The sequence below is a fragment of the Suncus etruscus genome, chromosome 1 (assembly GCF_024139225.1).
Source record: "Suncus etruscus isolate mSunEtr1 chromosome 1, mSunEtr1.pri.cur, whole genome shotgun sequence".
NCBI lineage: Eukaryota > Metazoa > Chordata > Mammalia > Eulipotyphla > Soricidae > Suncus > Suncus etruscus.
Genome location: NC_064848.1, coordinates 61,779,367 through 61,805,807, shown reverse-complemented (window position 1 = coordinate 61,805,807; position 26,441 = coordinate 61,779,367). Strand labels below are relative to the sequence as shown.

The 26,441-nt window shown below is 51.0% G+C and overlaps 1 protein-coding gene across 3 annotated transcripts in view; it reads left to right on the top strand.

Moving 5' to 3' along the window:
- Positions 1-17,298, top strand: part of TLN1 (talin 1) — a 35,057-nt gene extending 17,759 nt beyond the window's left edge. For all 3 annotated transcript variants that reach the window (XM_049772890.1, XM_049772898.1, XM_049772904.1), the window contains 37 exons: positions 150-278; positions 428-544; positions 632-745; positions 954-1,088; positions 1,213-1,341; positions 1,655-1,757; positions 1,850-2,058; positions 2,377-2,496; positions 2,671-2,868; positions 3,045-3,184; positions 3,347-3,440; positions 3,904-3,993; positions 4,100-4,222; positions 5,533-5,676; positions 6,283-6,444; positions 6,644-6,784; positions 6,876-7,057; positions 7,596-7,728; positions 8,782-8,883; positions 8,985-9,155; positions 9,277-9,426; positions 9,527-9,628; positions 9,715-9,834; positions 10,421-10,567; positions 10,668-10,834; positions 10,912-11,095; positions 11,190-11,315; positions 11,415-11,531; positions 14,035-14,220; positions 14,321-14,428; positions 14,914-15,019; positions 15,211-15,335; positions 15,652-15,777; positions 16,044-16,106; positions 16,196-16,378; positions 16,500-16,628; positions 16,727-17,298. In XM_049772890.1, coding sequence (XP_049628847.1) covers positions 150-278; positions 428-544; positions 632-745; positions 954-1,088; positions 1,213-1,341; positions 1,655-1,757; positions 1,850-2,058; positions 2,377-2,496; positions 2,671-2,868; positions 3,045-3,184; positions 3,347-3,440; positions 3,904-3,993; positions 4,100-4,222; positions 5,533-5,676; positions 6,283-6,444; positions 6,644-6,784; positions 6,876-7,057; positions 7,596-7,728; positions 8,782-8,883; positions 8,985-9,155; positions 9,277-9,426; positions 9,527-9,628; positions 9,715-9,834; positions 10,421-10,567; positions 10,668-10,834; positions 10,912-11,095; positions 11,190-11,315; positions 11,415-11,531; positions 14,035-14,220; positions 14,321-14,428; positions 14,914-15,019; positions 15,211-15,335; positions 15,652-15,777; positions 16,044-16,106; positions 16,196-16,378; positions 16,500-16,628; positions 16,727-16,852 — 5,001 coding nt within the window. In that variant the 3' untranslated portion in view covers positions 16,853-17,298. The remainder of the gene's footprint in view (positions 1-149; positions 279-427; positions 545-631; positions 746-953; positions 1,089-1,212; positions 1,342-1,654; positions 1,758-1,849; positions 2,059-2,376; positions 2,497-2,670; positions 2,869-3,044; positions 3,185-3,346; positions 3,441-3,903; positions 3,994-4,099; positions 4,223-5,532; positions 5,677-6,282; positions 6,445-6,643; positions 6,785-6,875; positions 7,058-7,595; positions 7,729-8,781; positions 8,884-8,984; positions 9,156-9,276; positions 9,427-9,526; positions 9,629-9,714; positions 9,835-10,420; positions 10,568-10,667; positions 10,835-10,911; positions 11,096-11,189; positions 11,316-11,414; positions 11,532-14,034; positions 14,221-14,320; positions 14,429-14,913; positions 15,020-15,210; positions 15,336-15,651; positions 15,778-16,043; positions 16,107-16,195; positions 16,379-16,499; positions 16,629-16,726) is intronic.
- Positions 17,299-26,441: the final 9,143 nt, after the last annotated feature.

Here is a 26,441-nt window from a genome sequence, read left to right as displayed (position 1 = left end):
GCTTTGAACCCAGAGCCAGAAGTGAGCCATGAACACTGATGGATGTGCCCCCTCCCGGAATGCCTCAGGAAAGAAGTTTGTAGTCTATGTCAGAGCTTCCCTAGGGCAAACGGGTACTGGGTGCTGATGAGTTGCCCTACCTCTCCCAGGGAGCAGCTGCTCACCCCGACAGTGAGGAGCAGCAGCAGCGACTACGGGAGGCTGCCGAGGGGCTGCGCATGGCAACCAATGCAGCTGCACAGAATGCCATCAAGAAGAAGCTGGTGCAGCGGCTGGAGGTGAGTTCTATGGATGCAGCAGGAAGCTGAGTGTATGAGGCTGGGTGGGGAGAGCGTGGCAGATAAGATGCTGGGGCCAACAGTAGGGCAGTAGGGGCAGGGTAAGCGGGCCTGAGGAGGTCCATGCTAACAACTGCATGTTCTTGCAGCATGCAGCCAAACAAGCAGCTGCCTCGGCCACGCAGACTATTGCCGCTGCTCAGCATGCCACCGCCGCCCCCAAAGCATCGGCTGGCCCCCAGCCCTTGCTGGCACAGAGCTGCAAGGTAAGATCTCAAGCAGAGGAGGCCTCAGGAGGAGGAAACTGTCTCATGCCTCTGAGGGGCACCTCTTTCAAATCTGTCCCTCTGCAGGCTGTGGCGGAACAGATCCCACTGCTGGTGCAGGGCGTGCGAGGCAGCCAAGCCCAGCCCGACAGCCCCAGTGCACAGCTGGCCCTCATTGCTGCCAGCCAGAGCTTTCTGCAGGTGAGATGCCCTTCACCTCTCACTACACCATATACCCTTCTCCCTTACAAAAATCCCTTAATTTTCTTCACATCTGGACTCTCCACCCCATCATCCATTTCTTGGTCCCAAACCCCATACACCCTCACCCCACATGGGCCCTGCACCCCCAGTCCAGCCCAGGTGTGGGAAGTAGGCACTCTTCATCTGCCCTTCCATCTCCCTATAGCCAGGTGGGAAGATGGTGGCAGCTGCCAAGGCCTCTGTGCCCACCATTCAGGACCAGGCCTCGGCCATGCAGCTGAGTCAGTGTGCCAAAAACCTCAGCACTGCCTTGGCCGAGCTCCGCACCGCAGCCCAGAAGGTAAGGGAAGGAGCCGATGGCTCTCTGTCAAAGGAAAAGTCAGTATCCTGGGGCAACAGGAGACCCACAAAAAGTGACCTCAGCTGAACTCCATCCCTTTCCACCTTACCGCACATTGCTGTAGGCTCAGGAAGCATGTGGGCCCCTGGAGATGGATTCAGCTTTGAGTGTGGTACAGAACCTAGAGCGGGACCTGCAGGAGGCGAAGGCTGCAGCCCGGGATGGCAAACTGAAGCCTTTGCCTGGAGAGACGGTGAGTTCCTTTTGTTGTTCTTTTGCTTGGGGGGGTCACACATGGTGGTCCTTTTGTGTGTGGGAGTGGGAGAGCAGGCTATTTCTTGCTCGGGTTTACTCCTAGTGGTGCTTAAGAGACCACACAGTGCTAGGGATGGGCTCCAGCCTTCTGATCTTACCCCTGGCTCCAGTAACAACCACACTGGCCCTTCCTCAAACCCAGAAGCTCTCTCCCTGCTGTGCCCAGAGCTCACCTCCCTCAGCCACTTCTCCAGTTCCTTTCTGCCTGGTCCTCCCACCCCAGAGTCCCTGAATCCACCCATCACTCCTAGATGGAGAAATGTGCCCAGGACCTGGGCACCAGCACCAAGGCCGTAAGCTCTGCCATCGCTCAGCTGCTAGGAGAAGTCGCCCAGGGCAATGAGAATTATGCGGGTATGTGGGCAGGGCCAGGGAGGGGGAACCTTAGGCTGGGGACTAGGGAGCCCCCAGGGGCCCTGCGCTGAGGCAGCCTCTTATCTTCCCAGGTATTGCTGCTCGGGATGTGGCAGGGGGGTTGCGGGCACTGGCCCAGGCTGCCAGGGGAGTTGCAGCCCAGACGTCCGACCCTGCGGTGCAGGCCATTGTGCTTGACACAGCCAGTGATGTCCTGGACAAGGCCAACAGTCTCCTTGAGGAGGCGAAAAAGGCAGCCGGCCGTCCCGGGGACCCTGAGAGCCAACAGCGGCTCGCCCAGGTCAGTCAGGAGCAGGGAGGGCCACACTGTCCCCTAAGAAGGCCCCTCTCTGTGGGGTCATCTCGCTTCTCTCACCCCATCTGGATCCTGCTCCTCTCCTCTCACTCTTGCTGGACATCAAACCAAGGGAGAGGGGTGCTGTTGGTGCTAAGTGTTGGGAAGACTTGTCACACACCTGATGACTCAGACTTCAGCCTCATAAGTGCCTGGCACCACACTTTATCCTCTTGTCTCCTATGTCCCTGTGCCAGATAAAGGGTTTCCTCAAGTGCTTCTATCTTGGCAAACCCCCTGTCCCTGATTCCTTTCCTTCCTCAGGTGGCTAAAGCAGTGACCCAGGCTCTGAACCGCTGCGTCAGCTGCCTGCCGGGCCAGCGTGATGTGGACAATGCCCTGAGGGCTGTGGGTGATGCCAGCAAGCGACTCCTAAGCAACTCGGTAGGAGCCCAGTCGGATGGTGGCATGGTTCTTTCTTCCCCATTGGACCTTCCCAGGCCCTGCTTCAGGGCCTCTCCTTTGCCATGCCCTTCCCTTAACATTCCCCCCCTTTCTTGAGCTCTCCCATACTTCGAGCTCCATTCTTGCCTCTGACACTCCTCTCCCACCCCCCAGTTGCCCCCCAGCACTGGAACTTTTCAGGAAGCTCAGAGCTGGTTGAATGAAGCTGCTGCAGGGCTGAATCAGGCTGCCACAGAACTGGTACAGGCCTCCCGGGGGACCCCACAGGACCTGGCGCGAGCCTCGGGCCGATTCGGTCGGGACTTCAGCACCTTCCTGGAGGCCGGCGTGGAGATGGCAGCACAGGCTCCGGTATGGAGAGGCTTCGGGACTAGCCCAAGTGTTCTGCATAAAGTAGCTGTGTGCCAGGGCCCTGACCTCTGCTGCCCAGTCTCTCTAGTAGTCCCTGATTGTATAGGGAAGCTGCTTCCTGTCAGAAACAGGGAAGGAAGAACCCGCCTGTGTGTTGACCTTTTCACCTTCAACAGAGCCAGGAGGACCAGGCGCAAGTTGTGTCCAACCTGAAGGGCATCTCCATGTCTTCAAGCAAGCTTCTCCTGGCGGCAAAGGCCCTGTCCACAGACCCCGCTGCCCCCAACCTCAAGACTCAGCTCGCAGCAGCCGCCCGGTCAGCAGGGGCTGGGATGCCTAAGCATAGAGTATTGGGGAGTCTGGAATGCATTTCAGATCAGGAGGGGTCCTGGGGACAGAGAAATAGCTAGAGACTGCCCCCTTAGAAAGCAGAAATGGTGCCCTGTGCAGCCACTCATTCAACTTTTTATGCCCCCAGAGCGGTCACTGACAGTATCAACCAGCTCATCACCATGTGTACCCAGCAGGCCCCGGGCCAGAAAGAGTGTGACAATGCCCTGCGGGAGCTGGAGGTATGCATGGGCAGGCTCCTAGGCCTGGGTCTAAGGGAGGAATGTCTGGGTGGACTGGGGGTTAGGGGATCTGAAGGAGAGGTCCTGGATTGGGGAGGGTTCCTGAGAGAGGAAATGTCTTGGGCTGGGGTCTGAGGGAAGAGATATCTTGGGAGGATCTAAGGGAAAAAGTATCCTGAGAGGGTGAAGGAGGAGGATGGGGGTAAGGGTATCTGAGCCAGGAAGTATCCTGGGCCAGGGTCTGAGAGAGGAGGCTCCTGGGTAGGGGAGTGCAAGGAGAGGGTGTCCTGTGGGATGAGTGTGAAGGAAGAGATGTCTTAGGGAGGGCCTGAGAGATGAGGTGTCCAGAGTGGGTGTTTCTGAGGGAGGCAGTGTCCTGGGTAGCTCTGAGGGAGGAGATGTCACAGGTCAAGGTCTGAGGGAGGGGGTATCCTGGCCCTCACTTCACCTGCTCCCTGCACAGACGGTTCGGGAACTGCTAGAGAATCCAGTGCAGCCCATCAATGACATGTCCTACTTTGGCTGCTTGGACAGTGTCATGGAGAACTCAAAGGTAGGTCTGGCCGGGCCCCCCTGAGGGAGGAGGGTGGCGATGATGGGCTCTTCCAACTGCCTGCCCGGCTAAAACCAGGCTCTGTCTAACCTTCTCCATTGCCTAGGTGCTGGGAGAAGCCATGACAGGCATCTCTGAGAATGCCAAGAATGGAAACCTGCCGGAGTTTGGAGAGGCCATCTCCACAGCCTCCAAGGCCCTGTGTGGCTTCACAGAAGCAGCTGCACAGGTGACACCCCCACCCATTCACACTCCTACTTCCCTTCCCAGGCCCTTGTAGCCTCCAGACAGGAGTGTGTGGCACTTCCTGCTTCCAGGTACTGGGTTTTTCCTCAGCAGTTATAGAACCCCAACTGTCCTGGCCCTGCCTGACCCCAGCAGGTCTAGCCCATGGACCTTTTCAGCCCCAGCCCTGGCTTAATCACTGTCTGCTGATTGGCACAGAAGTACTGTTTTCACCTCATCATTTCTTTGTTACAATAGTACCAGTGACTTAAATTTAGTTTTCTGTGTTACCACTTAACTTTGCCATTTTTCTGCACTATAAGTACAAGATAACCTAGAGGCTCTGAGGGAATGTTATTTTTAGTATGTGAACTCTTCTAACATGCTGGCTTAAGACTACATTCAGGGGCCCAGAGAGATAGCACAGCGGCGTTTGCCTTGCAAGCAGCCGATCCAGGACCAAAGGTGGTAGGTTCAAATCCCGGTGTCCCATATGGTCCCCCGTGCCTGCCAGGAGCTATTTCTGAGCAGACAGCCAGGAGTAACCCCTGAGCACCGCCAGGTGTGGCCCAAAAACCAAAAAAAAAAAAAAAAAAAAGACTACATTCAGGGTTCATTTCTGTTCATTAAAACATGGTGACTTGAGGGGCTGAAGTGATAGCACAGTGGTAGGGCAGATAACCAACCCAGGATGGACCCGGTTTGATCCCCAGCATCCCATATGGTGCCTCAAGCCTGCCAGAGTGGTTTCTTTTTTTTTTTTTTTTTTTTTTTTTTTTTTTTTTTTTTTTTTGGTTTTTGGGCCACACCCAGCAGTGCTCAGGGTTTCTCCTGGCTGTGTGCTCAGAAATAGCTCCTGGCAGGCACGGAATACCATATGGGACACCGGGATTCGAACCAACCACCTTTGGTCCTGGATCGGCTGCTTGCAAGGCAAACGCCGCTGTGCTATCTCTCCGGGCCCCAGAGTGATTTCTTAGTGAGAGCCAATAGTAACCCCTGAGTCCGGCCAAGTGTGGGGATCCCCACAAAAAAGAAAGGGAGGGTGGGAGAGAGGGAAAGAAGAAGGTGATGAAATGCATACTTCATGACTTTACAGTTTTTCGTTATTCTTAGGCTTTTTGTACCTCCTGGAACCTTGGTTGAAGGGCTCAGGGACAGTTTATTCAGTCTTGTAGCTTACAGAAGTGGTGACCTTTCACTCACACTGAACCTCGGCAGCTACACTTTCCTACTCCATCCCCACTGACAGCTGCTGGATTCCCAACGAGGGCTATTCCCCCTTCCTCCTTACACTCCTTTCTCTCTCTGCAGGCTGCCTACCTGGTGGGCGTCTCCGACCCCAACAGCCAAGCTGGACAGCAGGGACTGGTGGAGCCCACCCAGTTCGCCCGTGCAAACCAGGCCATTCAGATGGCTTGTCAGAGCTTGGGAGAGTCGGGCTGTACCCAGTCCCAGGTAACTCGGGGAGCAGGAGCCAGGGCAATTGTTGGGGGGGGGGGGGTTGTACCAGCATGGACCGACCCCAGAGGGAAAAGAGAGATGCAGGGGGTCGAGTGGGCTAAGAGTAGACAGGGACCCCTTACTCACCTTCCACATGTATCTCCTCTACGTGAGGGACCATCTTCTGCTGCATCATCTGTCAGTTTCCACCTTCTCTGTTGATGTCTGAACTTCCCCTCACTCCCAGCCCCATTACAGCTTCTTCTGTAGTTTTGTTTCTCATCAGTTCCACCTCTGTATCTCCATTTCTCTGGCCTTGGTTTCTTTCTTACCCAGTTAGAGGACCTGAGGTGTTCATTTTGTTTTGTTTTGGGGCTATACTTAGCAGTGCTCAGAGCTCAGGGATCACTCTTGGAAGCCTCAGAGGACTATATGGGGAGACAGAGATTGAACATGGATCTTCTACATGTTAGACAAGCTTCTTGCCCACTGTACTATCGCTCCAGCCCCAAGTCATGTTCATTTCTGCACCCCTTCCTTACCCTTAGCTCGGCTCCTCCTGAGAGCTGTTCACTGTCCACCTGTCCTCACTGGGGCCCTTGCCCACGTCTGTCTCCTCAGGTGCTCTCCGCAGCCACCATTGTAGCCAAACATACATCTGCACTATGTAACAGCTGCCGCCTGGCTTCTGCTCGGACTGCCAACCCTACCGCCAAACGCCAGTTTGTGCAGTCGGCCAAGGAGGTGGCCAATAGCACTGCCAATCTCGTCAAGACCATCAAGGTTTTCTCTTTGAATTCCCAGCCTATAACCCCCACCCATCCTGTACCCGTGACCCTTCCTAGAACTATCAGCACCAGCCCTTCTGCCTGATCCCCAGTGCTCCCTACCCCTACCCCCAAGCCTGAGAGGGGAGACCCGGGATTTGCCCCTGCATTCTGTTACCCACCCTAAGGTCCCCTCTTTGTCACTGCCCTGCCAGGCGCTGGACGGAGACTTCACTGAGGAGAACCGTGCCCAGTGCCGCGCGGCCACTGCCCCCCTTCTGGAGGCTGTGGATAACCTGAGCGCCTTTGCGTCCAACCCTGAGTTCTCCAGCGTCCCAGCCCAGATCAGCCCTGAGGTAAGGCTCAGTGAGGTGAGAGGGGACCACCACTATCGCTGCCACTGCCTGGATGTCTTGACACTTACTTGCCCTACTTCCCCATCTCCAGGGTCGTGCAGCCATGGAGCCCATCGTGATCTCTGCTAAAACCATGCTAGAGAGTGCTGGGGGCCTCATCCAGACTGCCCGGGCCCTGGCTGTCAATCCTCGGGACCCTCCACGCTGGTCAGTACTGGCCGGCCATTCCCGGACTGTCTCAGACTCCATCAAGAAGCTGATCACAAGCATGAGGTATTGTAGGGACTGGAGCACCAGGGCAATTGGGAGAGAGATGGCATTAAGATGCAGCAAATAGGGGCCGGAGAGATAGCACAGCGGTGTTTGCCTTGCAAGCAGCCGACCCAGAACCTAAGGTGGTTGGTTCAAATCCCAGTGTCCCATATGGTCCCCTGTGCCTGCCAGGAGCTATTTCTGAGCAAATAGTCAGGAGTAAACCCCTGAGCACTGCCGGGTGTGGCCCAAAAACCAAAAAAAAAAAAAAAAAAGATGCAGCCAATAAGGGCCAAAGCAATAGCACAGTGGGTAGGGCATTTGTCTTGCATGTGACAGACCTTGGTTCGATCCCTGGCATCCCACATGGTCCCCCAAGCCTGCCATGAGTGTGATTTCTGAGACAGAGCCAGGAGTAATCCTTGAATGCTGCTGGTTGTGGCCCCAAAAATAAAAAAGATGAAGCCAGTGGTTGTCCGGGATTAGCGGGATGTGGATAGCTGAGGTTAGCTCACTTTCAGGGGTGGCCTGGGTGTTGGAGATGTTGATATGTCTGCAGGGACAAGGCCCCAGGGCAGTTGGAGTGTGAGACAGCCATCACGGCTCTGAATAGCTGTCTGCGGGACCTCGACCAGGCTTCTCTGGCTGCAGTCAGCCAGCAGCTGGCTCCCCGCGAGGGAATCTCTCAAGAGGTAAGAAAAGAGCCAGAGAACACAGTAGGTACTCCCAGACTTGTTCATGGATGACTCGTATTCGATCTGGCATCCCATATGGCCACCCAAGCATTTCCAGGTGTGGTTCAAAAAAAGATAAAGGGAGGGGCCAGAGAGATAGCACAGCTGTAGGGTGTTTGCGTGTTTGCCTTGCACACAGCCAATACAGGACAGACTGTGGTTTGAATCCCAGCATTCCATATGGTCCTCCGGGCCTGCCAGGAGCTATTTCTGAGCACAGAGCCAGGAGGAACCTCTGAGTTCCGCTGTGTGTGACCCAAAAACAAAACAAAAAAGAGAATATGGAGGGTAGAGCGTGGCGTGCCCCCATTCTATCTCTGGCACATCATTTTGTTCCCTGAGCACAGAACCAGAAGTAGGCTGAGTACTGCCATGTGTGGCCCCAACTACCAAACTATATATATATATATCCCCCAGGGGGCTGGAATGGTAGCTCAGTGGTAGAGTGTTTACCTTGCACACAGTTGACCCAGGACGGACTCGGGTTTGATCCAGGAGCAATTTATTTATTTATTTATTTTTTTTTCGGTTTTTGGGCCACACCCGGTGGTGCTCAGGAGTTACTCCTGGCTATCTGCTCAGAAATAGCTCCTGGCAGGCATGAGGAACCACATGGGACGCTGGGATTTGAACCAACCACCTTAGGTCCTGGATCAGCTGCTTGCCAGGCAAACACTGCTGTGCTATCTCTCCAGCCCACCAGGAGCAATTTCTTAGCACAGAGCCAGGAGTAACCTATGAACACCGGCAGGTGTGGCCCAAAAAACAAAGCAAACTATATATATGTGTGTGTGTGTGTATGTATGTATGTATGTATGTATGTATGTATGTATGTATGTATGTATGTATATCGTACCCAAAAAAGAGCCATGGGGAAAAGGGCTCTGGGGAAGAAAAAAGAAATAACAGACTAGAGTAAGTAGAGGATCTGGGACTGGGCCCAAGTCATTAGGGGGGTAATTGTGCTAAGGTAAAAGTGCCAGCCTGGGCTCACGTCTGCTTCTTCCCTAGGCTTTGCACACACAGATGCTCACTGCTGTGCAGGAGATCTCCCACCTGATCGAGCCGCTGGCCAGTGCTGCCCGGGCTGAGGCCTCCCAGCTGGGCCACAAGGTACCAGGGAAAGCAGGGTGGCCTGTGGCAGCAGGTCTGGGGAGTGAGAGTTGTTGGAGACTCCCGTTGCCAAACAACGCGCACACCCCCTCATGTCTCAGGTGTCCCAGATGGCTCAGTACTTCGAGCCACTCACCCTGGCCGCTGTGGGTGCCGCCTCCAAGACCTTGAGCCACCCACAGCAGATGGCGCTACTGGATCAGACCAAGACCTTGGCGGAGTCAGCCCTGCAGCTGCTATACACTGCTAAGGAGGCTGGCGGGAACCCCAAAGTACCCAGGGGCTGGGGGAGAGAGGGAGGGAGGGAAGGAGGGAGGGAGGGAAAGAGAGAGGCCCTGGGGAGGAGTGAGGCAGGAACACCAGGGCTCCCTCACCCTCCCTCTACCCCCACAGCAAGCAGCCCACACCCAGGAGGCCCTGGAGGAGGCCGTGCAGATGATGACTGAGGCTGTCGAGGACCTGACCACGACCCTCAACGAGGCGGCCAGTGCTGCTGGGGTTGTAGGAGGCATGGTGGACTCCATCACGCAGGCCATCAATCAGGTGAGAGTCGCAGGGGTGAGGGACCGTCTGGGCCAGGGTCCCTGTGTAGTGTGGCAGAGGCCCTGAGAGACTTGTCCCCTGCCCCTCTCTACACCATTAGCTAGATGAAGGACCTATGGGTGAGCCAGAAGGTTCTTTTGTGGATTACCAGACCACGATGGTGCGCACAGCCAAGGCCATTGCCGTCACCGTTCAGGAGATGGTGAGTTTGGCATGAGGCATGGGGAGGAACGGGCTGACTTCCCATGGAGAGCAGTGTTTGGGTCATCACTTCACTTTTACTCCCAGGTAACCAAGTCAAATACCAACCCCGAGGAGCTGTGCCCACTCGCTAACCAGCTGACCAGTGACTACGGCCGTCTAGCCTCACAGGCCAAGCCTGCTGCATGGGCTGCTGAAAATGAAGAGGTAATCAGAGTGGCACCCACCCTGACCCTCCCAGCAATTGCCAGTGTCATGCCCTTTGTGCTCCCCTCATCTTTTCTGCCGCTGGGGTTATCCCTCCTCAAGGCCACTTCACTCAACAGTGCTCATTGAGCCTGGAGAACAACAGAACCACAGGCAGGGTGCTTGCTTTGTATGTTGTCAACCTGGGTTCAGTCCCAGCACTACATAAAGTCTTCCAAAACCCCCAGGACTATGAGCCAATCTTCACTTCTCAGTCTTCCTTCTCTCTGTTGCTGGCTTTCTAAGTATGCCAGTAATTGGATTTCAGCATGATTTACCAAATTTCCAACCTCCAAATACTCCATGCCTCAATACAAATCAGGCTGTCACCCTTGACCCTTTGATACCAGTACTCTACCATCACCACCCCTGTGCTAGCTTAGGGCTCCTCTCTATCCCCTTTGTGTTTATCACATGTCTCCCCTACCCCCACCCCATGTGCTGCTGACTCTTTCTGGAGACTAGGACATATATCCTTCACTGACTTTCTCCCAGCACCTTGGAGATGCTCCTATAAAATCCCTCTCCTTTCTACATCCATCTGCAGATTGGTGCCCACATCAAGCACCGAGTTCAAGAACTGGGCCACGGCTGTTCTGCTCTGGTCACCAAGGCAGGCGCACTGCAGTGCAGCCCCAGCGATGCCTACACGAAGAAGGAGCTCATCGAGTGTGCTCGGAGAGTCTCTGAGAAGGTAACAGCCCTCCTCCTGCAGGGGAATCACCCGTCCTCTGAAACTGGGGACCTTTCCCTCCCCCTGAGGCACGTCCCTGACTCTCCCACCCCTGCCCCAGGTCTCCCACGTGCTGGCCGCACTGCAGGCCGGGAACCGTGGCACACAGGCCTGCATCACAGCCGCCAGTGCTGTATCAGGCATCATAGCCGACCTTGACACCACCATTATGTTCGCCACGGCTGGCACGCTCAACCGAGAGGGTGCTGAGACGTTTGCCGACCACCGGTGAGGAGGGGGCAAAGGAGGCTGGAGGGGCAGGGGGAAAACTAGTGAGAGCTGACAGCTGGCATCCCTACCCTAAGGGAGGGCATCCTGAAGACGGCCAAGGTGCTGGTAGAAGATACAAAGGTGCTAGTGCAGAACGCGGCTGGGAGCCAGGAGAAGCTGGCCCAGGCAGCCCAGTCCTCTGTGGCCACCATCACCCGCCTCGCAGATGTGGTCAAGCTGGGGGCTGCCAGCCTGGGCGCTGAAGACCCTGAGACCCAGGTAGCCACCTGCTACTTGCCACTCTTCCCTCCAGCCCAAACCACTTTCTCACCCGTCCTCCCGGAAAACTATAGCTGCCCCTTCTCCCACACAGGTGGTGCTGATCAACGCCGTAAAGGATGTAGCCAAAGCCCTAGGAGATCTCATCAGTGCCACCAAGGCAGCTGCTGGCAAAGTTGGGGATGACCCTGCTGTGTGGCAGCTCAAGAACTCTGCCAAGGTGGAGGCACTGGGGACAGCATAGGGAAAGTGGGGGAACAACTCACTGATGCGACAACTCCAGTTCCTTAACTTGATGGCCTCCTGGTCATGCCTGCAGGTCATGGTGACCAATGTGACGTCACTGCTGAAGACCGTGAAGGCTGTGGAGGATGAGGCAACCAAAGGCACGAGGGCCCTGGAGGCCACCACAGAGCACATAAGGCAGGAACTGGCGGTGAGTGGGTCTGGGGCAGGGTGGCCTGGATCTGAGAGGGCCAGTTCTGGACAGTGAGTGGGAATCTCATGTGGAGCCACAGAGGGCTGAGGATACTTCCCATGAGCGCAGTGCCAGATTCAATCCCAGGTGCCACCTTCCCCCACCCCCACAGAAGAAGGAAAGGGCACACATGTTCTTTTCCCTCGTTGCCAGGCATGTGGAGGAAGCCTTACTCATGCTTCCCTCCCCGGTCTGTTCAGTTCTGTGAGCATCTCACTGGTCAACTCTCTTCTCTCCTACTCTCCAGTGGCCTTGTCTCGATTCTCCTCCTCCTCAAACACTTGCAAAGCCTTTTTTCGGAAATTCCTTTCCTGTCTCGGCCTTCTCAACCGTAGCTTTTCTCCAGTCTCGCGCACACATTTCTTCTCGGTGGAGTAGTCATGCAGACTCACTTTCAGCCTAAGAAAACCTACAGACCTTTCCAGGTTGTTGCTGATATCCTTCTTCCTCTGTTCCAGTCAAGGACAAGTTTAACCTCGCTCCTTTGCCTAATTCTCTTGCAGGCTGACCTCCGGTTCTGAGGTCAGACGTCTTCAGTCTAGTCATTTACAGCTGCCTGCGGGGCATCACCCCTGACATGCAGAGGCAGAAAGAGCCTGCAGGTCTGCACTCCTGCATTCCGCACTACACGTTCTTTCTCGATGATGGTGGTGCAGAGTGTGCGGGAGGATCCAGCCCATGACTTCACTGTCTGTTGCCATAGCCAGTCCAGGGCCCACTCCATTGTTCTTCCTCCATGTCTTCGGTCAACTCTGGGGCTAAGATTAAGATGCCATTACTGCAGCCTCACGTGGTCTCTGAGTTCTCACCTATTTTTCTGGTTTCTGGTTTGATCTCTCCAATGTCCCATTTTGACGTACTCTTTGTGGAATCCAATTTGGAGCTCTGGACCTTTTTCCTCAGGATCCTGATCTTCCCCTCATCACAATAATCCTGCCTTGTAGTGACTCAGTTCTTTTTTTTTTTTTTTTTTTTTTTTTTGTGGTTTTTGGGTCACACCCGGCAGTGCTCAGGGGTTATTCCTGGCTCCAGGCTCAGAAATTGCTCCTGGCAGGCATGGGGGACCATATGGGGTGCCGGGATTTGAACCGATGACCTCCTGCATGAAAGGCAAATGCCTTACCTCCATGCTATCTCTCCGGCCCCGTGACTCAGTTCTTAAAGTTAGAAACACACTTTATTGGGAATGTTCCTCCCATTCCCTACACTCAAGTCCATCAGTAAGTCTTGTCCATGCTCCCTCCAGAGTCTCGCACCTTCTCTTCCCTATCTCAGTTATACCCTATGCATCCTTGTTCATTGGCTATTCTCACTTTCTTACACATTAGTTTCTCTCTAGCTTCCTTGCTTCCATACTCATTCTCCACAGTTCTGGTTAGCTTCAACACACTAACCAGAATTACATTTTTCATTGATGGGGGAAGGGAGGTTGGGTCACACCAGCAGTGCTCAGGGATTACTTCTGGTCTGTGCTCAGGGATCAGGCCTAGTAGAGTAAGGGATTTAACCTAAGTAGGCCATGTGCATGGCAAGTGCCTTATCCACTGTATTATCTCTCCAGCCCAGTAAAGACCATTTATTATTATTAGGTTATTTTTGTTTGATGGGACATGCCATGCAGCACTCAAGGGCTATTCCTGGCTCTACTGGGGATAGGGGAGGCATTCCCATTGGTACTCAGGGGACTATGTGGTATGGGGATTCTAAGCATCCTGCAAGCCAAGCATGTGCTCCAGTCACTGAGCGCTCTCTCTCTCTCTCTCTCTCTCTCTCTCTCTCTGTCTGTCTCTCTCTCTTGCTCTCTCGCTCTCTCTCCCTCCCCCACGTAACTGATTTTTAATAACTTTCTAGATAAACATCCACCCAAATATTTTTCATAATTTGTACTATTATGTAAAATTTAAGTTCCTTGGTCTGATATTCAAGAACCTAGCAGCCTTTCCTCCATCTTCTCTGTACTCTAGAACATTCCTAGCTCTCCCACATCACTTCCCCGTGATTCATGCCCACTAGTTAACGTAAAATTCCCTCTTGGCCCCTTGTAATTCTCAAGAGCCAGTACTTGCCCCACCTCTTCTACCTGGCTCCTCATGAATTCTCCACAGTTTAGAAATGAAAGCCCAGCTTTCAAGCTCCTTCTTAATATCAAATAAGTAAACTCACTCGATCCCTTCTGTTGGGAGTGATGGCCAACTGCCTTCCAGAATACTGGCTGCTAGTATGTAAACATTTCTAAGGACTTGGCCTGCTATAAGGATTCGAGGAATGCTTGCTGAATAGTTGGGTGGTGACCACACAATCAGAGTGCTTGTTTCAGGGCCACTCTTTAGACATGCAACTCAGATGCTTCACATGCAGGAGGCCTGGGTTTGCTCCCCAACACCAACAGGAGTCCCAAAGTACTTGCCAGGTATGCCCTCACCCTGCAAAAACAAAGCTGCCTCCTCTTCTCTCCCTACAGGTCTTCTGTTCCCCAGAGCCACCTGCCAAAACATCAACTCCAGAAGATTTTATCCGAATGACCAAGGGCATCACCATGGCAACAGCCAAGGCTGTTGCAGCTGGCAACTCCTGTCGCCAGGAAGATGTCATTGCCACAGCCAATCTGAGCCGGCGTGCTATTGCAGACATGCTTCGGGCCTGCAAAGTAGGAGTCCTGGGAGCTGGGTGGGTGTTGGATGCAGGGAGGCAGCTTTCGGGCTTCAGGGCCAGGGATTCCTCAGGCTGACACCTACTCTGTGGCCCAGGAAGCAGCTTACCACCCTGAAGTGGCCCAGGACGTGCGCCTTCGTGCCCTGCATTATGGCCGTGAATGTGCCAATGGCTACCTGGAGCTGCTGGACCACGTGCTCCTGGTGAGGCTGCCTGTTTTTCCCTCCCTTATCCCCACCCCCAAAGCCACACACTCTGCTCTCATGTAGGGTTCACCTCCCCTCCCCACCACCCTCCTGTTTCCAGATGAGGGCTTTTCAAGTCTACCTCTCAGGGGCCCTGAGCATTTCCCTCCTCCCATCCTGTTTGCCCTCCTTGACTTGCCTACTCACCTCTGCCTCTTTTTCTTATCTTGTCTCCTTCCACTGACCTTCCTCTTCTCTGCGTCATCTCTTCTTTTTCCTGTTTCATCACTGTCCTTGCTCCCGGTCAGCCGGTGAGTGGCACAGCCCACTGTGTCCACCGTGTGTGTCCTGTCATGCCCCAGCATACCAGATGGCCAGTGCATTGCAGGTGGGGGTTGGGGAGGGGCATGGCCTTGAGGTAGAGGCATGCTTAGGCTTATTTCCTAGGTCAGGGTTCAAGTGAAGGCCTCACAGTCTCTGCTCCCACCCTCCTCTTCCCTTAGACTCTACAGAAGCCTAACCCGGAATTGAAACAGCAGCTGACGGGGCACTCGAAGCGCGTGGCTGGTTCAGTCACAGAGCTCATCCAGGCCGCTGAGGCCATGAAGGGTGAGGGGCAGACAGGCAGGGGGAAGGTGTGCTAGGCGTGCTAGGAGCCCTTGCCCTGTGAGATTTCTGCTTTCTAGTGGCGCAGCTCTGTGTCAGCCTATGGCCAGGACCTGGTGACAGCAGCCTTGCTGCCCAGGCACCTGACTTCCCTGCACTCTCCAAGCCTTGCCTTTATCCTTTCATTCTGCCAGGAACAGAATGGGTAGACCCAGAAGACCCCACGGTCATTGCAGAGAATGAGCTCTTGGGAGCTGCAGCTGCCATTGAGGCTGCAGCCAAGAAACTAGAGCAGCTGAAACCTCGAGCCAAACCCAAGGTCAGTTTCCTGGCATCCCATCCCTGCCCTCTGGAAAGTGCAATGTCCCCACCAGAACAACACACACACACACACACACACACACACACACACACACACACACACACACACACGCACGCACGCACTTTACACCTGGCATCCCATCCCTGCCTCTGGAAAGTGCACACACACACACTCACACACACACACACACACACACTTTACACCTGGCATCCCATCCCTGCCTCTGGAAAGTGCACACACACTCACACACACACACACACACACACACACACTTTACACGTCTCTCTGTAACCCTTTCTCTGTTACTTTGCAGGAGGCAGATGAGTCCTTGAACTTTGAGGAGCAGATACTGGAAGCTGCCAAGTCCATCGCAGCTGCCACCAGTGCCCTGGTAAAGGCCGCTTCAGCGGCCCAAAGGGAGCTGGTGGCCCAAGGGAAGGTACGAACTGGGATACTCACAGGGACAACATGAGCTTTGCTGTCCATCCCTGCCTGGGAGCTGGCTGGGACACTCAAAAAGGGAGAGTCAAGAGGATCAAAAAGAATAGTACAGGGTTTAAAGCTTCAAATCCCTAGCACCGCCTATGGCCTCTGAGCGCTACCAGGGGTCACTCCTGAGCACAGAACCAAACTACCAGAACTCAGGAAAGAAAAAAAAAGAAGAAAAGGGGCAAGTCTGAGCAGCTATTCCTGCTTCCTCCACAGGTGGGCGCCATACCAGCAAATGCCCTGGATGATGGCCAGTGGTCTCAGGGCCTAATTTCTGCGGTGAGTGAACAACTGCCACAAGGCAGAAAACTGGGGCGGGGCTGGGCTCAGGGCACTTGGCCCCACTGAATCTCGTCTCCCTGCTCTAGGCCCGCATGGTGGCTGCAGCCACCAACAATCTGTGTGAGGCAGCCAATGCTGCTGTGCAAGGCCACGCCAGCCAGGAGAAGCTCATCTCGTCGGCCAAGCAGGTTGCTGCCTCCACCGCCCAGCTGCTCGTTGCCTGCAAAGTCAAAGCTGACCAGGACTCAGAGGCCATGAAGCGGCTCCAGGTGAGAAGGCCCGACCCATTAGTGCAAGTGGCGTTTAGTTGCCTTTCTGAGAGGGTGCCCAGGGGATCTTTGCAGGACCCTCCCTGCCGTCTCAGTCACACATCACCTTCCCTGTGCCCAGGCGGCTGGCAATGCAGTGAAGCGAGCCTCAGACAACCTGGTGAAGGCAGCCCAGAAGGCAGCAGCCTTCGAGGACCAAGAGAACGAGACAGTGGTGGTAAAGGAGAAGATGGTCGGAGGCATCGCTCAGGTGAGCACTGATTGACCCTCAGGGCCCCATCCGCTGGGCCTTGCCTCCCCATGCCCTCCTGCCACTTGGTGAGCTAAGCCCCTGACCTCTGCCCTCAGATCATCGCTGCCCAGGAAGAAATGCTCCGGAAGGAACGGGAGCTGGAAGAAGCGCGGAAAAAGCTGGCCCAGATCCGGCAGCAGCAGTACAAGTTCCTGCCCACAGAGCTTCGAGATGAACACTAGGGCACTCCCCTCTATTTAAACGCAGACCCAGCCCAGAGACTGTGCCTGCCACTACCAAAGCCTTCTGGGCTGTCAGGCCCACCCAGCCCCACCCCAGCACACCCCAAAGTGCCTGCCAGACCCCGGGGCTGGCCCTGCCTGTCCCACTGCACATCCCTTGCCTGCTCCCCAGATCCAAGTGCCTTCATGCCCTAGGGCCCCCTAAGTGCCTGCCCTTCCCCAGAGTATTAATACGCCAAGAGTATTAAGGCTGCTGTACCTCAATATGAACCTGCCAGGGCCCCAGCCTGTTCCATCCTTCCAGCAGCTTCCAGCCATCTTCCCAGCCTCGCTGCTGTCCTTTTTTTTTTTTATACTCTCTCCACCCCACACCCCACCCCAGTCCTGGCTACCTATGGGGGCTGCAGGAAACAGGTTTTGCTCCAATAAAGGTGACTCTGCCTTCAGCCTCTGCCTGACTTCCTGAGGAAACGGGACATTCTCCCCGCCCCAGGACAGGGGATACTGTGGAATCAAGTTGTCAACCCAGCTGAATCTACTTAGAAATGGAGCAGGGATTGCACCCCATCCCTTTTCCTCCTCCAGGAAGCTGGGATGTCTCCTCTCTCCTTGGCCAATACCTTTGCCTTCACTATCATGCTGTGTGACAGGGACATCAACACTCTTTGCACCTCCTAAAGATACACTTCCTCAGAGGTACTCTGAGGAAGTCTGAGCAAATCCAGGACCTTCAAAAGCAGCTTGGCTGAGAAGAGTGAGAATAGTGAGCCTATAAGATATAAAGTGAGCCTATAAGATATAAAAAACTAAAGAGCATCATGGCTGCATGTTCGGTCAAGGCAGTTAGACCTGGAGCTGCTCAGATTGGTTTTTCTGTGGGGTGGGGTGGGGTGGGGCATTTCTAGACCCTGCCAAGCCTTGTCATTACCTGCCTACAGCAGAGATAGAAGAAAAGGAATAGAAAAAAACGAGACCAAGGTGTGTGACACAGGATCAGTTCTGAAGCAGAGGCCCTCTAGTGGCTGGGATCTGGCTTTTGACCCTGTTCCAACTGTACAGCTAATCTCCAGGCTCAGGGGAAAGAGGGGTGCTGTGTGTATCCACTGCCCTCCATTTACCCTCTGCCCACACAAGGCTCACTCTGCAGCCCCAAATTCAACCACCGTTCTCACACATGATTCTTTAACCTACAATGTGATTCCAAGTAGAACATTTTTGGGAGGAGCCACACCCAGTGACACTTGGGTTACTCCTGGCTCTGCACTCAGAGGCTCCTGGGAGGCTTGGAAACCATATGGGATGCCAGGAATTGAACCTGGGTCAACTGAGTGCAAGGCAAACGCCCTACCTGCTGTGCTAATGCTCTGGGCTCCCAAGTAGAACTTTTTTTTTTTTTACCATGATTACATACATGATTGTAGTTGGGCATCAGTAACAAGAAGAACACCTCCTTTCACTAGCAGAACCCTCCTACCACCAATGCCCCCCATCTCTCTCCCTCCCCACCCCCTGCCTGCATTCAAGACAGGCATTCTACTTCTCTCATTAACATTGTCTTGATAGTGTAGTAGTCAATCTCTCTAACTAAACTCACCACTCTATATGGTGAGCTTCACATCAAGAACCAGTCCTTCCAGCCCTCTTCTCTGTTGTCTCTGGGCATTATTACAATAATGTCTTTTGTTTTTCTTAAAATCCATAGATGAGTGAAACTATTCTGTGTCTATCTCTCTCTAACATATTTCACTCTGCATAATAGATTCCATGTACATCCATGTATAGGAAAATTTCATGACTTCATTTTTCCTGATGGCTGCATAGTATTCCATTGTATATATATATGCCACAGTTTCCTTAGCCATTCATTTCTTGAAGGGCATCTTGGTTGTTTTCAGAGTCTGGCTGTTGTAAATAGTGCTGCAATGAATATAGGTGTGAGGAAGGGATTTTTGAATTGTATTTTGTGTTCCTAGGGTATATCCCTAGGAGTGGTATAGCTGGATCATATGGGAGCTCAATTTCCAGTCTTTTGAGGAATCTCCATATTGTTTTCCATAAAGGCTGGACTAGATGGCATTCCCACCAGCAGTGAATGAGAGTTCCTTTCTCTCCACATCTCTGCCAGCACTGATTGTTTTTTGTTCTTTGTGATGTGTGCCAGTCTCTGTGGTGTGAGATGGTACCTCATTGTTGTTTGGATTTACATCTCCCTGCTGATTAGTAGTGTGGAGCATTTTTCCATATGCCTTTTGGCCATTTGTATTTCTTTGAGAAATTGTTCATTTCTTCTTCCCATTTTTTGATGGGGTTGGTGTTATTTTCTTGTTAAGTTCTTTGAGTACCTTGTATATTTTCGATATTAGCCCTTATCTGATGGGTATTGGATGAATCTTTTCTCCCATTCTGTGAGTGGGTTTTGCATCCTAGGCACTATTTCCTTTGAGGTGCAGAAATGGCCTTTTTGTACATCAATAATGATAGAGAAGAATTGGACATTTAAAAAACAATCCCAGGGCTGGAGAGATAGCAGAGCAGTAGGATGTTTGCCTTGCACGTAGCCAATCTAGGACAGAGGGTGGTTAGAATCCTGGCATCCCATATGGTCCCCCAGCCTGCCAGTAATGATTTCTGAGTGCAGAGCCAGGAGTAAACCCTGAGCACCACCAGGTGTGACCCAAAAGCCAAAAAAGAAAAAAAGACAAAACAAACAATCCCATTCACATTAGTGCTCCACAAACTCAAATATCTTGGAGTCAACTTGACTAAAGAGGTGAAGGACCTATACAAAGAAAACTACAAAACCCTGCTTCAAGAAATAAAAGATGACCAAGGAAATGGAGACACACACCTTGCTCACAGATTGGTAGGATTAACATCATTAAAATGGAAATACTTCCCAAAGCATTGTACAGATTCAATGCAATCCCTTTAAAGATACCCATGACATTCTTCAAAGAAGTGGATCAAACATTCCTGAAATTCATTTGGAACAATAAATGCTTGCGAATAGCTAGAGCAACCCTTGGAAGAAGGAAGATGGGAGGCATCACTTTCCCCAACTTTAAATTGTTTACAAAGCAATAGTCATTAGAACATCATGGTACTGGAATAAAGACAGACCCTCAAATCAATGGAATAGATTTGAGTATTCAGAGAATGTGTCCAGATGTAAAATCGATTTTTGATAAAGGGGCAAGAAATGGAAAATGGAGCAAGGAACACCTCTTCAATAAGTGGTGTTGGCACAATTGGTCAGCCACTTGCAAAAAAGCGAACTCAGACCTCCATCTAACACCATGCACAAAGGTCAAATCCAAATGAATTAAAGACCTTGATAGCAGGCCCGAAACCATAAGGTATATAGAACAGCACATAGGTAAAACACTCCATGGCATTGAGACTAAAGGCATCAAGGAGGAAACATCACTACAAACAAGTGGAAGCAGAGATAAACCAATGGGACTATATTAAGCTGAGAAGCTTCTGCACCCCAAGTAGAACTCTTAAGGTCACCAATTTGCACCGCCTCTAGGCACACCTTTCCCCTCCAGGAAACTCGCCTTCTACTGCCACTCTACTGGAGGAAGTTGCTGGACAGAAAGAGTGTGTCCTCCCCAGGACAGCTCATTTGGGAAGGGGCACCAAATTCCTCCATCACATCTGTCTCCGTGGTTAATTCATTCAAAGTGTACTAAGTCATGCCTGTACTAAGCACTGGAAATTAAAGCTGCATTATCACCTTTGATGCAGAGGACTCCTGAGGCAGCACAGAGAGGCCCTCCCAATAGATTTAGTGTCACAAGCACAAGCTGAGGACCAGGCAGATCCAATCTCTTTGCAACCTCCCCAGAGAGTGGGGAGCTCAAATTGGAGTCCTCCAGCTGTGAACTCTAGACAGCTGCTCACTCCAGCTACCATCTGTTTCCCTGCCTAGTCCTCAGAAACTAGGGCCAAACATGTCTTCTGTAAGGGAGAGGCTCAAATATCATTAAGAGTCTTACATCTTCAAAGATAGGCCTAAGGATCTAGAAAGTAAGTGGGGAGGATACTTGCCTTGCACTTGGCCAGCCTGGGTTTGTTTGATCCCCAATATTGTTTATGATCCCCTAAGCCCTGCCAAGAATGATCCCTGAGAACAGTTGGGCATGACCCCTCCCCCAAAAAAAATGGTCCTCAGATCCCCAAGAATTCCAAGGCCCAGTAATAATCAGAATATTATTTTCATAATAATACTAAGATTATTTCCCTTTTGTATACTGTCAAACATTTCTTTGCAAAAACACTGGTGGGGGTCTAGAGAAATAGTACAGCAGGTAGAATGGTTGTTGCATGCAGCCTGCTGGAGACCAGGCCCGAGTGAACTGGCCTGAAGCAAGGGTACCTCAAGGATTAAGAAAGCAAGAGGAACCTAAGGTAAAATCTCTGAAGCCGGTCTTCCTCCAGGAAAGGTGACAGATGAAAGACTGAATACAGGACTCCTGCCCGAGGAGTGTTGCCAACAGGCACCTGAGTTCAGATAATTTAGAAATTAAGAGCCCTCAGATCTTTATTTGCCCGTTTCTCAGATTCAATTCCCTAGCTATACTTGTTTATTTCTTGGATATCTACATATCCAACACAGCCAACCAGCACTCTAAATTCTCCTGAGCCCTCCAGGAGTGAGCCCTGAATGTCAAGCCAGGAGTAAACCCTGAGTACCACTGAGTGTGGTCCAAAAGCAAATAACAACAGCCACCAACACCTCTGGTGGGTAAAACTACCTCAATGCAAATCAAAGCAAAAACCGAAACTACCTATAGTTGTTGTGTTCTTCACTTTCATGCACCGGTCGTTAATGAATTAAGTAGGGACCAGAGAGCAAGTACAGGAAGTAAAGCACTGGCCTTGAATGGGACTCTAGTTGAATCCTTGGTTTGCAGGTGGCCTCCAAGCACCACCAGATGTCACTTCTGAGCACAGAGCAAGGAATAGCCCCTGAGCAAAGAAAATTCATAGAACCCTAAATTCAGTTTAAGGGGCTGAATGTATGCTTTATATATGGGAGATCCAGGTTCAATCCCAGGCAGTGCCTGGTGGCCAAAGCATTGCTCAAGAGAAGCACCTGAACACTAATGGTAGAGCACAAAATCCAGGTTTGAGGCCCTGGATTTCATCCTCATTACTAGACAAAAAGAAAAAAAATCAAATAACAAAAGGCAGTAAGGAGCTATGACTTTCACTAAGTCTTCTTGTTTGTTTTGTTTGTTTGTTTTTGCTTTGTGGCCACACCTGGAGATGCTCGGTGATTATTTCTGCCTCTGCACTCAGGAATTGCTCCTGGCAAGCTCAGAAGACCATATGGAAAGTTGGGAATTGAATGTGGGATTGCTACACACAAGGCAAGCACCCTACCTGTGTGCTCTCCAGCCTCAACTCTCACTAAGTCTTAAGTAGCAAGTCTTCTCAATTATCTATGCTGAAGCATGAAGCTTGAGCCAGGCACCCACTGCCAGAGGCATGATGGCAGTTGTCTTGGGTAACCAATTTTCAGGCTGTGAGCCCAACTCGCGATGTGCTTCATGGAACATGTTTAATTTAGAAGAATGACTGCTAGAGAAAGCATGCTTAGCAGACTGGAGTATCTGGCAGATCTTTCCTCAAAAGGAAACCAAGCGAGTCTCTCACTTGGAGGAAGATCCTGACAGTTTTTGTTGCCTGTACAATTTGGATTTTCAAAAAATTCAAATTTGGGGTCTGGAGCGACAGCATGTAGCTGAGCCAGGTTTAATCTCCAGCATCCTGTATGGTCCCCCACAGCCTCCTGAATGCAAAGCCAGGAGTAATAACCTCTGAACATCACCAAGTGTGGCCCAAAAAACCCCAAAACTTTAAAAAAAGAAATCAAATTTTAGAAAACTTGTGTTTGCCACCATGGGCTTCACAGTTGACCAAAGTATAAATTTTATTCAAAAATTGTAGGGGGGAATTTGAATCAGCAGGGATTGGGGGATTATATATGGTGCCAGGCATCAAACATAGGTTGGATGCGTAAAAGAAAAGCACTTGCTTTTGTACTATCTCTCCTGCCCCAGACTGTTCTGTTTAAATCAATCCCGGTGCTAAAAAATGTGCTTTCCTGTGTTAGGGGTTGTGCCCAGTCTCACAAACAAGGCACATGCACTTGAATACAACTCCAGACCTCTAAGGAATGTGATGTTTTACTTTATGTTTTGATTTTTTGAATCACACCCAGAGGTTTATAGAGTCTACTCTTGACTCTGCTCAGTGCTCAGGCCCAGCTGTGCTCGGGAGATCATATGTGGTACAGAGAAGTAAACTCAGCCTGGCCACATGCAAGGCAGGTGCCTTACCCAATATCCCATCTCCTCAGCCCCCAGAATATGATTATTTTCCATATGTATATAGGCTTGGGATGGAGCTCCATGGTAGAGGCTTTTCTTGCATGTGTGAAATTTGGAAATTCAGTATCAAAAAAATAAAAAGATGTTTTTTGACTTGTCTCAGAAGACTGGAGCAGGAGCCTCATATTTAATCCCTGACACATGTTCCCCATGAGCACCACCAGATATGACCCCCAACCCACCCAGTGCAAAAAAAAAATTAGAAACATTTGGCAGGTTGGTCAGCCAGGTGGTGCTCTGAAGGCCTGGAGGGATACTCCCAGGGATTCTTGACAGTTCTGCAAGAGCCTGATGATGCAGGCTGTATAAAGCCTGTGGTGTCAGGGATTAGCTGGGACACCCCCACAGTCTCATGACAGAAATGCTCCTATCAGGATATTCAAAGTCCCAATGTTTAAGGGACTCAGCGGTGCCAGGATTGAACCAGAGTTTTCACTATATGGTTGAACACATAATTATGTTTTGTTTTGTTTTGTTTTTGGGCCACACCCAGCAGTGCTCAGGGGTTACTCCTGGCTATCTGCTCAGAAATAGCTCCTGGCAGGCACGGGGGACCATTTGGGACGCCGGGATTCAAACCAACCACCTTAGGTCCTGGGTCAGCTGCTTACAAGGCAAATACTGCTGTGCTATTTCTCCAGACCCTGAACACATAATTTTTGTTTTGTTTTTGTCTTTTTGTTTGTTTGTTTGTTTGTTTGTTTTTGGGCCACACCCGGCGGTGCTCAGGAGTTACTCCTGGCTGTCTGCTCAGAAATAGCTCCTGGCAGGCACGGGGGACCATATGGGACACCGGGATTCTAACCAACCACCTTTGGTCCTGGATTGGCTGCTTGCAAAGCAAACGCCACTGTGCTAACTCTCTGGGCCCTGAACACATAATTTAACCCCAGTACTTTCTCAGACTCCTAAAATGAGAAATCATTTTAGTCAAAATATGTGAGGACTACAAAGAGAGAAAAGTAACGAAAAGCTAACAGAGGTTAAATAATTTTACCTATTTTGTATCAATGAATGGTGTCAGCATCGGAAGATCTGCATAGTTCAGAGAGGCAATGTATTATGTATTATGCTGTTGCAATATTACCCCTGGGTAACAGAGCCAGCCCAGAGCGTTAGACAAACTAATGCATTCTAATATAAAGCAGTACAAAGAGGTTATTGATACAATTTCAGGTTCCACTGGTTACTAACTCCTAAGAAACTATCTTATAAGCTGGGGAGAGAGTTCAAAGAGCTAGAGCTCATGCTTTGAATGCCTGAGGATGGAGTTCCAGCTCTAGCACTACATAATACCCACTCCCCAAGTACCAGGTTTAGCCAGGTTTAACTTTTTTATTTTAAAAAATGTTAAAAATAAAAGACAAAAAAGAATAGTCACAATTATGTGAGAAAGGCTTACCTGAAACTTAACCTTACCTGAAAGATTATTTTCTAGTATGTGTATTATTGAAGAAAATGTATAGTACTTCAGACTCACAGCAACTGATAGAAAAGTGCAAATTGTGATGTGTGTATGTGTGTGCACACACTAGAGATTAAATTCAGGGACTGACACATACAGAACAAGTTCTCTGCCCTGAGTCACATTTCCTGCTCCACAGTAGTTTTTTGAGAATCTCACTGTCTTCTATTAAACTAGCACATTAAAGAGATTTGGAGGAAAAAATATAGAATGACTTCTAGATTATTCTATCATTACTTTGGGTGAGTAAATATATATGTAGAAAGAAAAGAAAGAAAGAAAGGCAGAAAGAAAAAGAAGAAAGAAAAAGGGGCCGGCGAGGTGGCGCTAGAGGTAAGGTGTCTGCCTTGCAAGCGCCAGCCAAGGAAAGGACCACGGTTCGATCCCCCGGTGTCCCATATGGTCCCCCCAAGCCAGGGGCAATTTCTGAGCGCGTAGCCAGGAGTAACCCCTGAGCATCTAACGGGTGTGGCCCGAAAAACAAAAAAAAGAAAGAAAGAAAGAAAGAAAGAAAGAAAGAAAGAAAGAAAGAAAGAAAGAAAGAAAGAAAGAAAGAAAGAAAGAAAGAAAGAAAGAAAGAAAGAAAGAAAGAAAGAAAGAAAGAAAGAAAGAAAGAAAGAAAGAAAGAAAGAAAGAAAGAAAGAAGAAAAGAAATATTGTTTTTGTGGGGAGGGTACACCCAGCTATGCTCAGGGCTTATTCTTGGATCTGTGCTTAGGGCTCACTCTCACTCGTGGTGGTGCTTGCAGGACTGTATGGGGTGCCAGGAATATAATCTATGTTGGTCATGTCCAAGGGAAGTGCCTTACATACGTACTGTACTATCTCTCCTGCCCTGTATATTTTATTAGAATTATGTTAATAAGCTAATGTATGATGAATTTCAATTTTGTTTGTTTTTGTGTGTTTTTTTTTGTTTTGGGGCCACACCCGTTTGACGCTCAGGGGTTACTCCTGGCTATGCGCTCAGAAATCCCCCCTGGCTTGGGGGGACCATATGGGATGCCAGGGGGGGGGGATTGAACCGCTGTCTGTCCTACACTAGTGCTTGCAAGGCAGACACCTTACCTGTAGCGCCACCTCCCCGTCCCCAATTTTGTTTGGTTTTGTTTGAGGGGTCTCCCCTTTGGTGCTTAGGAGCCTAGGGACCAATCCTGGTGAGCCAGGCTGTGCAAGTCTGACATGAGATACTGCTCTACTGGGGTGTGGTTGACCCTGGGGTCAACAGGGTCATGCCCTATGGGCAGCAGTGTTTCAGGGGCCCTGTAATACTGAGCCTGGAACTTTTGGCCTCATTACATGTTCTGTCCCTTTGTACTATCACCACTTCCCTTTATTTTTGTTTCTGGGTTTTGGGGGCCACACCTAGCTATGCTCATGGGACCATATGTGTTCCAGCATTTACTTCTGGGTCTGTGCTCAGGGATCACTCCTAGGTGGTACTCAGGGGACCATATGTGGTGTCAGGGATTATGTACAAAGCAATTATGTTCAAAGGTCAGTTATGTATAAGCTATGCACCTAAAGCTGCGTACTAACTCTCCAGCCTCTGTTTTTATTATGTTAGTACATTAAGTAATTAAAATTAGAGACTAGAGAGGCTTAAATTGCTTCCCTTGTATTCAGCAGAATCTGTGGCACTGTGTGTGGTCCTACAACTAGCAATAGAAGTAGTCCCTGAGTATTGCTCTGTATCCCAAAAACCTAAGACAAAAATATTAAA